The sequence below is a fragment of the Gadus morhua genome, chromosome 18 (assembly GCF_902167405.1).
Source record: "Gadus morhua chromosome 18, gadMor3.0, whole genome shotgun sequence".
Taxonomy (NCBI): domain Eukaryota; kingdom Metazoa; phylum Chordata; class Actinopteri; order Gadiformes; family Gadidae; genus Gadus; species Gadus morhua.
Genome location: NC_044065.1, coordinates 13,214,843 through 13,227,208, shown reverse-complemented (window position 1 = coordinate 13,227,208; position 12,366 = coordinate 13,214,843). Strand labels below are relative to the sequence as shown.

Sequence of the window (12,366 nt, the reverse complement as noted above, 5' to 3'; positions counted from 1 at the left end):
TCGACGAATTTGTGGAGAAGTTTGTATTTATACAGAGGATGGCAGATTTGTACAAGAAATTAAGAATGATACATTTGATCAAGAGGGACTTTTCCAATATGGCAGCAATCCAAATCTTTTTCTAAGAAAAAAAAACGGTATTTGAGTAAACTTCACATTTTACATCACAGCCTATCAAATTCATTTGCTATAAAATGTGAATGAAAATAACTAGGATAGAAAATAATTATCTATAGCAATACCTAGCTCACCTGACTTGCATACATATGGTAGTAATTCAGTCCTTCTACACAATTGTTAACGACGATGGTTGACAACTGCTGAATGTAACACTGGTAAAGAATGCTGCAGAGAATATATTCAGGGTAATCGGGTGGGGTTCAAAACCTCTCTTCAGAATAAGTTACGGATGAGAATAACAGACTAGATGTTAGCCACACCGGGGGAAAAAACACAACCATACAGCATTGCAAAAACACAACCATAAAGCATTGCATTGGAGGTTTTGCTGCCTTGATGCAAAAAAATATAAGCCATCAGCAGTCCTGCATCAGTTTGCGTTTGACACTGGACATTTCCGACGAGAGCTGAACGAAGAGCGCCCCAGCGGCTGTCCGCGCCCGGAGCTCGTACATGTCGTAGTCGTGACACCACTCGACACTGCCCCATCGCTCAATCTGTAGAGAAGACAGGCACAATCCCCTTATTGATCTGGATGGTCTCTCTCTCTCTCTCTCTCTCTCTCTCTCTCTCTCTCTCTCTCTCTCTCTCTCTCTCTCTCTCTCTCTCTCTCTCTCTCTCTCTCTCTCTCTCTCTCTCTCTCTCTCTCTCTCTCTCTCTCTCTCTCTCTCTCTCTCTCTCTCTCTCTCTCTCTCTCTCTCTCTCTCTCTCTCTCTCCTCTCTCCTCTCTCCCCTCTCTCCCCTCTCTCCCCCCCCCCCCCCCCCCCCCCCCCCCCCCCCCCTCCGGTACCTGACAGACATTGCACATATTCATTATACAGTACTGTTTACACTGTTTACTGTTTTTTTTGTATGCTACAAAAGCATACTAGTGCTATATATTTATTACTGCTTTGCATTTATTTAAATCACGTATCTTTTATCTTGTATTGCACTACTAGCATGTGCCAAATACAATTCTTGAATCTTGACTGGAACCAGTAGAATACATTAAAATGAAAATTCTCCTACCTGGTACTCCTCCTCGAGTCTGGACAGAAGGACGGCCTCCTCCACCGTCAGATGCCTGTCAATCAATGCCAGGGAGAGCACTACAGACTTCAGCTGGGTGATGACGAACTCCAGCCCTGGACAGAAGAACCCATGTTTCCGAGTACATAAGTGAAAACTTTCCATGTGGGGTGGGTTCCACATCCACCAATCAGAACGGTAGTAGCTGAACTACGCCACTGAAAATCTGTTTCAACTCTCCGTCACCCTTAAGTGGCTCGCCAGTTTTATAGTTCGCCGTGGCTCCGCCCATTCGCCATGGAAATAAATGGTCGCTAGCTTTTAAGTCTGTGTATAGTTTGTTGGCGGTGTGAGTGAATGCATCATTATGCAGGTTCAGCAATAATATCTTGCATTGCATGTTCAAATGTGCAGTGTTACGGTTTCTAGGGGATTTCACACACTTGCAGCAACATCACAGGTGCAAAGTTGCCAAATTGGATTAAAGTAAACACTGACTAAGAATCATTCCGTTGAGAATATGGTAGTTTTCAACTTATCTGCAAAACCAGGGTCCATTTAAGTAAGCCCAATACCAAACCACGACTCAGCCATCAGGAATAAATGTACAGATAATAGATATGATGACAATAAAATGTTACTTTACCTGTGAGGGACCAGAAGTTGTAGGAGTTGAGATGCTGCCGGAACGTGTCTATGGTGGCCGCTGGGATCTCAGGTCCCAGTATATTGTAGGAAGAGCCGATCTCCACATTGTACCTGCCAAACAAACAGAGGTCATATCAAACTGAATCCATCGTCAGGAAGTTTCCACTGATTTTAAAGGTCCCATGGCATGCTACTTTATGGATGCCTTAATATAGATATTAATGGGCCCCTAACACAGTATTTGAAGACGCTCCCGAAATTCAGCCGTGGTGCAGAATTACAGCCACTACGAGCCAGTCCTACATTGAGCTTTCCCCAAACGCGCCGTTTCGGTGTCAGTAGCTTTAATGCAAATAAGGAGGAGAGAGGCAGGTCAAGGGTGGGTCTGTCGGGGTGTGGTACCGTGCAAATCAAACCTATGATCACGGCCAAAAGCTGTGTGCGCCTCCAGACGATATTATGAATCAAAAAACGACTGCGTGGGGTTCTCTGCGACTCTGGTTCTTCCACTTACACATCAATCTGAAGTAGACTGAACCACGCGCTGCCTGCTGCCCGGCGGTGGTGCTGCCTCGCAGCAGCGGGCGGTGGGAAGCGGGGTCCAACATTGGCTGAGATAACCCCAACTACAGTCTCGTTGTGGAAATACCAGAGACGTCAAAGAACCGACGTGTTATGCGCCATAACACCAACAGCTGAACGGTTATCCAAATGACAAAGAAGTGTACAACACTTGCGTTACAGTGTGTATAATCACGCACACGCACACAGCGCTCGAACGGTCGTAGCTCATTGGCAGGCCAAATTCTCTGGGCGGGCAAGGCAGAGAGGGGAGGTGGCATCTCCCCTTATGACGACATAAAGGGAAAATTCGGCGCGTCTGAGCTTCGTTTTTTTCAAAGGCGGAGTAGAATGCCTAGTGCTCGTTTTACACCCAACACAATTTCTAGCTACTGGGGGAGCATAGGAAGGCTAGGGGAACACATATTAATGTTAGAAAACCTCAGAAAGTGAAATTGTCATGACATGGGATCTTTAAGATGACTCATGCGTGATTCAACATGACACCTTTGACGAAATCAATGCAAATATATGCCTTACGGATTAGTAGCACTGACTGACATGACTTGTGCATGGGCGGAGACCTTACAAGTAGGCGGTAGCAAACCTGTTCTCAATCCAGTGCAGAACAGGATCCCATTCATTCTTCTGCAGCTCAACCAAGGCTGGAGGATCGTCTATTCTGTAACTTTATTAAAACATCATTTTCTAGTATTATTTACTAGTCAAAGTCATGCACACTTATGATGCAAGTCTTACAATGAGTGGAATGATAAAAAAATATTTAATATTTTTGTCACATGCATGCTTTTCATTTGTAAAATGTGTGCTGCTGATTACAAGTTACCTTTTTTACCAAGCAAGTTTTAGTTCTTAATCATTTCAACAGCCAACTGAAAAGTTTAAGGCGCAAGTAAGTACCTTACCAGACAGTATCAGTCTCCACAAATTTGAGAGAAGCAGTGATCATTTGCTGCTTGTCTCGATGAGTGGGATTGTCGATGGCTGTGTTGCAAAGAGTGGTCTAAAAGGTAAAATATACTTTGTTTTATTAAAAAACATCATTAATTGAATCTTTCCATTAGCCTTCTGGTAGTGACGTATGCCTACTCCAGTGTCAGTAGGCTTACCAAATGCATGGAGTAATACTTAAGAGTTTCCTTCTGAGCATCCCACTCCGTTGCCACTGCGACGGCTAGAGATTCGTTGGGGACGGTGAACAGCTTCCCTCCAGGTGTTTTTAACTTCCTTCTGTCCAGATGAACCTCATACACGCCACCTGGATAAATGAAACGTATATCATCACAATGACAACCAACAAGTCAAGAAACATGTTTGATTTTATTGACTGAGTCCAAACCTTCGCCTTGGGCTATGCTGACATCTTTGTAGAATTTCCTCCTTTCTGTGGACAAGAACAAACAAATGAAAACGTCTCTATCGCTGTCAAAGCAATGGCAACCATTTATTCAAGAGTAAGTTGCAAACATGAGGCATATTCTTACCCGTCATGGCACTGGAGTATGCATTGCTTTGTATTGAGAAATTAGAGGCAGGATCTCTTGAACAATATTTGAGAAGGGTTCGGGAACTACCCAGCTGACATTGAAGTCTAACAATGCTCCTCAACATCACTGCAGTCAATGTTGTTTTAGTCAAGTGTAAAGAAAAGGACCTCAGAAGAACCGATGCGACAAATGAGACCACCTACAAATTACGAGCTTCTTCCTGTGATGTCATAATATCCATAATGTCTCAGCAAGTGAAGAATTTACAGAAAAGCCTAATCTTATGTGCTGCTTATTGCTTTTTTGCTAGATTCGTGTCACAAACTCAACGTCCTGTATACTGGCATGAATGAACGCCATGCGTTTGACCTTCCTTCTTCGCACAATTTGGGGTTAAATCCTTATTATGTTGGGAATCGTAGTTCTTCCTCTCGACACACATAACGAACCTTTCGTAACAAAAAACTACACGACAACATAAACCACAACGCTTTCCGCATTACTAGCCAATGAGCTTTGGTTTCAAGACATGTGACATGTGTCAACTAATGAGAGGGGCGGATGCTGCTGTCTATGGCGGCGCGTCGAAGTCCTCTTACTTTTCTGGGAAATTGATACCAACAACATTAAAAAACGGCTGGGGGATTTTTTAATGTTGGTGAACCACTTAATCCGGGATAACAACACACACTATTTCAGCATAGCGCCCGGACGGCCACTGACCACGGTCAGTGTGAAGCCCGTGATTGGAAAACCATGCCTGTTCCTGCCAGATACCTCAGCAACTCCCCGGCCGTGGCCTTCGCATCCTCGGCCTCGCTTATCCCACCGCCGCCGATCAACACACGTCAGCCCGGCGTTGTTACTTCGCTCCTCTACAGCGGGTCTAGGTTTCGAGGCCACCAGAAGAGTAAAGGAAACTCTTATGATGTAGAAGTTGTTTTGCAGGTGAGATTACCAACATATATTTGATCTGGCGGACTGTCAGCTGACTAGAAGCAATCGCTGAGTTGTCAAACTGTCGGGAGTGATTGACAGCTGGCAGTGCCTAATGGTTGTATTTCATTGAGCTTGCGTTTGTTGTTCAGATATCAGTTGATTTGGTTGAATACAATATATGACAAGGTTTGATCGCATGTGTTGTTTCTGGTACAAATCGTGCTACAACGAATGAATCAGCCACGCACTGTATGCCTAGTCCCCTGACGAATATTATGGACATGATGGTGTACGACAGGTTTTGAGTGGGGGCGGGGGGCTCCTACTCAAGGTGTGTATTTGAACCAAAAATAATATTTAGCTCGCAACATTAATAATTTGACTTTTTTCATATTGCCCCAAAAAAGCATGTTACTATGGAGGATTCCTTCCTGTGTGGCTACTTGAAGATTAAGGGTCTAACAGAGGTGAGGAAAGCACTACGATCCTATTCAAGATGAACCTTGTCTGTATTCATCTATTTATTTGTTTATTTATTTACATAGTGTTGACTGGAATTTAAATCTAATTATAGTATGTCCACTATGTGGTTGTTGTTTAGGAATACCCAACCTTGACCACATTCTTCGCTGGAGAAATTATCAGCAGGAAGAGGCCATTTCTGACCCGGAAATGGGATGCAGATGAAGACGTGGATCGAAAGCATTGGGTTAGACCCCACTTCTTTGAATGGTTGATTCATTGCTGCCAATATACTGTATATTGTCCTTCCACGTCGGATCTGTCTCACCGTATTCGTTTTGATCTGAAAAATCCAGGGCAAGTTCCAAGCCTTCTACCAGTATGCGAAGACCTTCAACTCGGATGAGTTTGACTACGAGGAGCTGAAGAATTCGGACTACATCTTCATGAGGTGGAAGGTGAGCGTCCACCTTTTCAACCAGGGTTTCTTCTACGGCCTGTATTCAAAACGCATTCAATATATTTCCCTGTCCAAATTTGAATAGATTTCACTGTTTCCATAGGATGTCTGATTTGGATGTCTGGCCGTGCCTTAATATGTAGGTTTCACCAACCGAGCATAGACTAATAATAAGCACAGCTTTCCTTGAGGTAGAGCAGATTAAGGTCCAATCCCATTTCTACCCCTTACCCCTTCCCCTTCCCCCTCCCCCTTGTTTTGAAGGGGTAAGGGTAAGGGGTAGAAATGGGATTGGGCCTAAGACTCCCCTTAGCCGCCCATTCTACCCGCGCCTTCGCTTCGTGTATCTGTAATGGTGAAGACAGATGCAGCTAGGGGTCTAGGTTACTCTGCTGATGGAACTAAATGGTTCACCCTCTCCATCCACCACCAGGAGCAGTTCTTGGTGCCCGACCACACCATCAAAGACATCAGTGGGGCTTCCTTTGCAGGCTTCTACTACATCTGCTTCCAGAAGTCAACGGCCACCATTGAGGGTTTCTACTACCACCGGAGCTCTGAATGGTAAACACACAGGCACCCGGGTGACTGACTGACTGACTGAGAGAAGGGCTTATGTTTAGATGTGGGTCAAAGAATGCAGGAAGTTCACTCTCTTCACCTTGTCACCCTGCAAGCTGCTTTGCTGAGGGACCTTTCATGCAAGGTCGCTCATGTTGTTGATAATACTGGCATCCAAACCTCTTTCATTCTTAATTATCAGCCAGTCTTTGCCAAAGGTTTGGGCTGCATGGTATGGGCAATGGCTTTGGGCTGTATCGCAGTCAGTGAAAGCAAGCAGACATTCTGTCTTTTCCCAGTGTTGCTGATTATGTTGTGGATAAACACTTATAAGAGAGGTCAAGAGGAATGGATTTTTAAAGATAAAGACTTTATTATCACTCGTAAACAAGTAACAACAAAACCTGAGTTGGTTTGCAAATAACTCCCGTCTTGAAATCAGGTGTCAAAATGTGTGGATCCCTCCCACATGTACTGACCTATCACAACACCATGCATTGGGCCTAGAAATTATGAGATTGAACTTGTCTGATTACATGTGTGACAAACACAATCTTGAGTAAAGCAGCCACGTATAGTCAACGAAAACCAATCCCTATACCACATATGTGGGTCACAATGACAATCACTTATACACAATAAACAAGCATATATTCAAACAATTGACAACTATACCACCTTATGTGATTATATAATACATTCATAAAGCAGGCATTGTTTAACTTTGATTATAGCATTACTTAGTTCATCTTAACATAAAGAACGAATGAGGGGGCTACTTTCTTCTCCGTGGCCGTCATGAAGCCCTCCCCGTCTTTCCTGTCAGGATGAGGTGAGCCAGGAATAGAGGGGTTTACAGCTTTAAGGGGTCAACGTGGGAGTCAGTAACCAGGGTTCAACTCAGGGGCTGGCAGGATGTGTAATGAGGAACACGTGGATGTCCCTGGTTATGTAGGATAATTCTTATTCTTCCTATAAACCTACGTCCAATTTGTCCCATATAGTCAGTATGGTGAAGGTTTTAAAAAAAATTATAGCCCAGGAGGTCACCTGTGTGGTGCATGGAGTAGGTCAAAGTGCACGTAGTTGTAACAGTAGATAAGAAGTCATAAAGAGTCCGCGAGACAAATTGTGCAGTAAAATATTTGGGCCTGTCCTCGGAGCCAAAAGCCGCCCATCAGAACCTGCCTGAAGTCGCCCAACAATCAATGTTGTTATCCGTGTGTGTGTGTGTGTGTGTGTGTGTGTGTGTGTGTGTGTGTGTGTGTGTGTGTGTGTGTGTGTGTGTGTGTGTGTGTGTGTGTGTGTGTGTGTGTGTGTGTGTGTGTGTGTGTAGAAGAATTCCCTGGATGTAATGACTTGTGGGTGGGTGAGTTTTATTCCTAAAACTAGTTTCACTTTTTAGCGGTAGCAAATGAACGTAGTGTAGTTTTAAGCACTGGGCTTTTATAAAAAAAAAACAACGAAGCGGATTGAAGGGGTGAATAATGACAATAAGTGGTAATGTTGAACAATGATACACAAAAGCATGTTTTGTGAAAGCAGGGGGAAGATGTCCCTCTTCTGGTCTGGGTTGATGTATGTGGATACTGTGTTTTTAACGGGGCGATGTAGTGTCATGAGTGTCCAGCGTTATGCTCATACAAGCGCTTTGTTTTTTCCGGCCACACAGGTACCAGTCCCTGAACCTCACCCACGTCGCGGAACACAGCGCTGCCATCTACGAGTTCCGGTGACCCCGGCCACTGTGTCCCGACCGCAGGACTGAGGACCAGGGAGGAGGGCTTATAGACACTACTGACAGGGAGGAGGGGCGAAGGAAATGGGAGGGCCGAGCATGGTTTGAAGGGGGCGGTCCATGGAAACGGTTCTATTTTCAAGAAGAAATAAATCTATATACTATTGATTATGATACAAAAGAACACGCCCCCGTCCGCCTGCCTGCCTCGGACTGGCCAGGGCGGGGGTGAAGCCGGACTACTTGGTTGGAATAACCTTATGAACAAACCATTTCCTTTTTTAAAGAGCGCAAAGAGGGAGAGAGCGATGTGGATGGGGAAGCAGGGAGGAGCCGACGTGACGGAAGACAAGTTCACTGTCGCTGCATAGAGGGAGGATGCAAAGTGCGACCCGAGGGTTTTTACAATATAGTGTTATTTTGTTTTTCGCTTAATTTTCCAAGTTTGGATTGTAAGAATTTCTCATGGGCTCCCAAGACCTTCTGTTTTTTTTTTTTGCAAGATATCTCAGAAGACTTTGTGAAACCAATTTTTGGGGATTTCATTTTGTTTGCCGGCAGAGATTGCATCAGTTGTTGATTGGACCGATGCGGAAAGAGTGCTATGTGGTCTTTGACTGGTCTTTTTGAATGAAAAGAGGAAACTTTTTAAAGAAACTAAATGAATATATGTTGTGGAATAAAGAAGAAAAAAATGTTTTAACAAGAGTTCATAGGTAGAGCTTTTCACGATTGTGGATCTGAGCTTTAATGACTTTATAACAGAAAATGACAGTATTTTTTCTATTATCGTCTACACAGAGAGATTTTGTTATTCCTTCTCAACAGCATCGCTTGTACACACTATTACTTTCTGTACGACTACGTCATGATTTCATTTTCAGAGTTTTTGACACACGTAGTGATCCAGTGAGCCAGATCCTACATCCCGAGGCGGTCGACGATTGGCCATATTCCACAGGATTTATTGATAACTAAAATCACGAAATGTAAACGGTCAACACGGCGTTCATCATCGACACTGATGACGTGTCGTCACGTCCTGACGTCAAGGCCACGGTCCAATTTGTACAGATCCGACCTCTTTAAGGTGCTGTAGGTAAGATCTACGAGCTATTATTTCAGTGTGTTATGTTAGAAATTACCTAGCGACCCGTCAGCTTTTATCTGTCTGACTGACTGCGCCTGCCTCTTTATGAGACCATTTCGATGTTAGAATGCTCCCAAAAATATGTCTTTACAATCAAGGCATTATTTCCCTGATTGATTTGATGAATCCACCTTGGCCTCCAACACAATCGCAAACACAACGTAAGCATAGCTCCTCCATAGGTGTGGGAATGCATCCTTATTTAAAAATATTTTCTGCTTTGCAATTCTCAAGTCTTACCTACAGCACCTTTTATTGTCTTATTGTTGACGTGATACAACGAGAGTTAGTCCGAGAGCTCCACCAGGGATGTTGACGGCTGCTAAAAAAAAAAAAAAAGCGACACAATTTTTAGACTGTTTAAATAATCGATTGACTTATGTGTTTGTGTTGATGTGAGTGATGGGCATTTGTATTTGGCACTGCAAGGGAATACTGTGTGTACAGTTCGACATTTGCACACCACTGCATTCGCTGGAACACGCAACTCCAAGATCCATGGATTTTTTTTTTTACTGGCGAGAAAAAACAATCACATTGAAGTATTACCTTTTAGTCATGTTCTCCTTCCAGGGGTTTCGCCTGGTGAACAAAGAGCCTTTCTTCCTTTATCATCTACTGTTCTACATAACATTTTGCCCCCCACACCCCCTTCTTTTGTTCACACACACACACACACAGGTTTCAAACTATGCAACAGTGTCAGCGTAGCATTCTTCAAACATTAGCTCATGTTTTCAGAGACAGAGTTTATTATATCCTTATAGTGTAAAGAAGAACCATATTCAACAGAGCAACATTCTTTTTTTCTTTTTCGGGGTGTGTGAAGTTGCCTTGTAAGCAATCCTGTTTTGCTCCCCCTATTCATTTTCCCTTTTTACATGATGGTGCCATCTTTTTAAAAGAGTATCAAAGTTTTATCGGAACAGCTAGAGAGTATGTGTGGGGACATGGCTTGACATGGCTGATGACGTGGCTGTGCAATGGATTAAAATACATATCTAAACAAGATGCATGAGTCTTCATTGTCTGCCGTTATACTTAAATTTTGCTATGACTGATTATTATTATAAAGTCAAGCAAAATGTATCAATGTTATGATTTTGACTCAGAATAAGTAATTAATCTTCTATTTGAATATCAAACCTGGGACTATGATAACGAAACACCAAGTCTGACTGACTGCTGCCCTCTACTGCCTGCTCCACTACAAACAGCTTTAGAGCCAAAGAAAATGCCTTAGCTGAACCATTGCCATATTTGGAAAATAGAATGGCTTAACTCGCATATTTTCAAAAAGGTGAGCATGTTCCGAGCTTTCCAAAATATATATATTATCATAGGCTATCATTTAATGCCTCTACATCGTATAAAGGCCAGAATTTTAAATTCTTGATAAAATACAGCCTATATATCACCAGTAGGCTAAAGCAATTTACCTTGCAGCACTTCTTGCATTATTTATCATAGGCCTACTTAAAGGCCTACGTGCAGGTTAACCGGAAGTTTTGATTAATGGGTACATAAAGCACTGAAAATATGTGTATCATTTATAAAATGTCTCCAGAATAGTGTTAAAGTCCAGTTTTTGTCGTTTTTGGCAGTAACGGTTTCTAACGCCGTTCGGCGATGACGTCACGTTGGGGAGACGTGGTGGAAGGTAGCCAGCCTCAGCCTAGTACTAGAACTATGGCGTGTAAGAGGTGGCAAGAACCACAAATAACATGTATGATGGCCAGTGATGGGCAGTAACGCGTTAGAAGTAAGGCGTTACTGTAATCCAATTATTTTTTTCAAATAACGAGTAAAGTAAGGGATTACAATTGCAAAAATAGTAATTCGATTACTTTTACTTTCCTGCAAGCAGCCTGCGTTACTGCGTTACTAAACCGTGATTTATTTTTGCCATAGACAGTAAAATAATTTGGGATTTTGCCGTATTTGCTTTGTGAGACTGTCTTGTGACATAACGTAGCCTATAGCGGCGCGACGTCTAGAAGTAAACAACAGACGTGTGTGTGCAAGACTCTTTCTTGTGTTAGGCGCACTTGGCTAATTTGCATACGTGCACAGGATTCGCTGACTCCGCAAGACAAATAATATAACATATTTAATACTCTCTATCCGTCTAGCTATCTATCTATCAACGCATGGGTCTAGTTTTAATGTGATGTAGGCCTATTTTGTGTATGTCCAGTCAGACTTGTTGTCTCCTTTATTCTGTGTGGTCTTGTAGGCTATACTGTGTGTGCCGAATCACCTAAATGAATTCCCGACGTGTAGTTTGGTATTAATAAAGACTTGACTAGGCTACTTATCTATCTAGGCTATTAGTCAACAATTATTCGCCGAAGGCGAAGTGATGGGGAATAGCCCCTTTGGGATGAAAACAATATCGAGTTTGAGATGTCAATCATGGGATATTGCCCAATATCCCGAGATAGCGAATCAAATTGCGCCATCTTAGGAGGTTCACGTGCAGCATATACTAACTATATATAATATCTATGTATTTATCTATGTATCTGTATAATCTGCTGAACACTCTCTTACTAGTCCGTGTCTCCCCAACGTGACGTCATGCAATGCATTCTGGGGGAAATGAGAATCAATAGCAAACCTCTAAAATAGTACTTACTTTTTCGTATTACATTCCGTTTTGTGATACCTAACAACATTAAATACAATAAATAACAGTTTAAATCTTAAATACCAACAAGCAAATTGCACAAATTTGCTGGAAAATAAACCCTGCAACACGGCCTTTAACACTTTTTGGATGCAAAGTAAATACAAATAAAAGCTAGATTTGTGTTGTGTGATAAAGGGTGAGTGTTAGATCTGTCAACAATACAACTGTATAAATGTTAACTAATAGTTATCTTGCTTTTTTAAATTTTCATCCATCAATTTTTGCTACATGAGTTATAATTAGTATATATTATTTAAAAATTGTTTCATATCCGGAAACACAGTTTCCCTGCCATATACTCCTCACGGTTTTGTCCTTTGTGGTTTATTGTGTTACCGTAATAAAGGGCTTTATTACAAAGGACTTGGACCTGTGTCAAGTAATTCACAATGACGTATGACTCTATATGAAAGAATGTGGACTGTGTGTGAGCCATATGTCGTGGCAATTTCTCCA

General features: G+C 42.5%; 2 protein-coding genes across 2 annotated transcripts; one reads left to right on the top strand and one right to left on the bottom strand.

The window, feature by feature from the left end:
- Window positions 1-4: 4 nt before the first annotated feature.
- atpaf2 (ATP synthase mitochondrial F1 complex assembly factor 2) lies at window positions 5-4,298 on the bottom strand. Its single transcript, XM_030339592.1, has 8 exons — window positions 3,906-4,298; window positions 3,761-3,805; window positions 3,531-3,679; window positions 3,327-3,424; window positions 3,008-3,088; window positions 1,838-1,950; window positions 1,192-1,307; window positions 5-677 (listed from the first exon to the last, which is right to left on the bottom strand). The coding sequence occupies exons 1-8, from the start codon at window positions 4,030-4,032 to the stop codon at window positions 537-539; spliced, it is 870 nt and encodes a 289-aa protein (XP_030195452.1). The 5' UTR covers window positions 4,033-4,298; the 3' UTR covers window positions 5-536.
- Window positions 4,299-4,447: 149 nt separating this feature from the next.
- LOC115530808 (glucose-induced degradation protein 4 homolog) lies at window positions 4,448-10,229 on the top strand. The gene is made up of 6 exons (XM_030339595.1): window positions 4,448-4,856; window positions 5,255-5,314; window positions 5,449-5,556; window positions 5,666-5,767; window positions 6,203-6,333; window positions 8,003-10,229. Exons 1-6 carry the CDS (start codon window positions 4,665-4,667, stop codon window positions 8,064-8,066), a joined length of 657 nt encoding a protein of 218 aa, XP_030195455.1. The 5' UTR covers window positions 4,448-4,664; the 3' UTR covers window positions 8,067-10,229.
- Window positions 10,230-12,366: the final 2,137 nt, after the last annotated feature.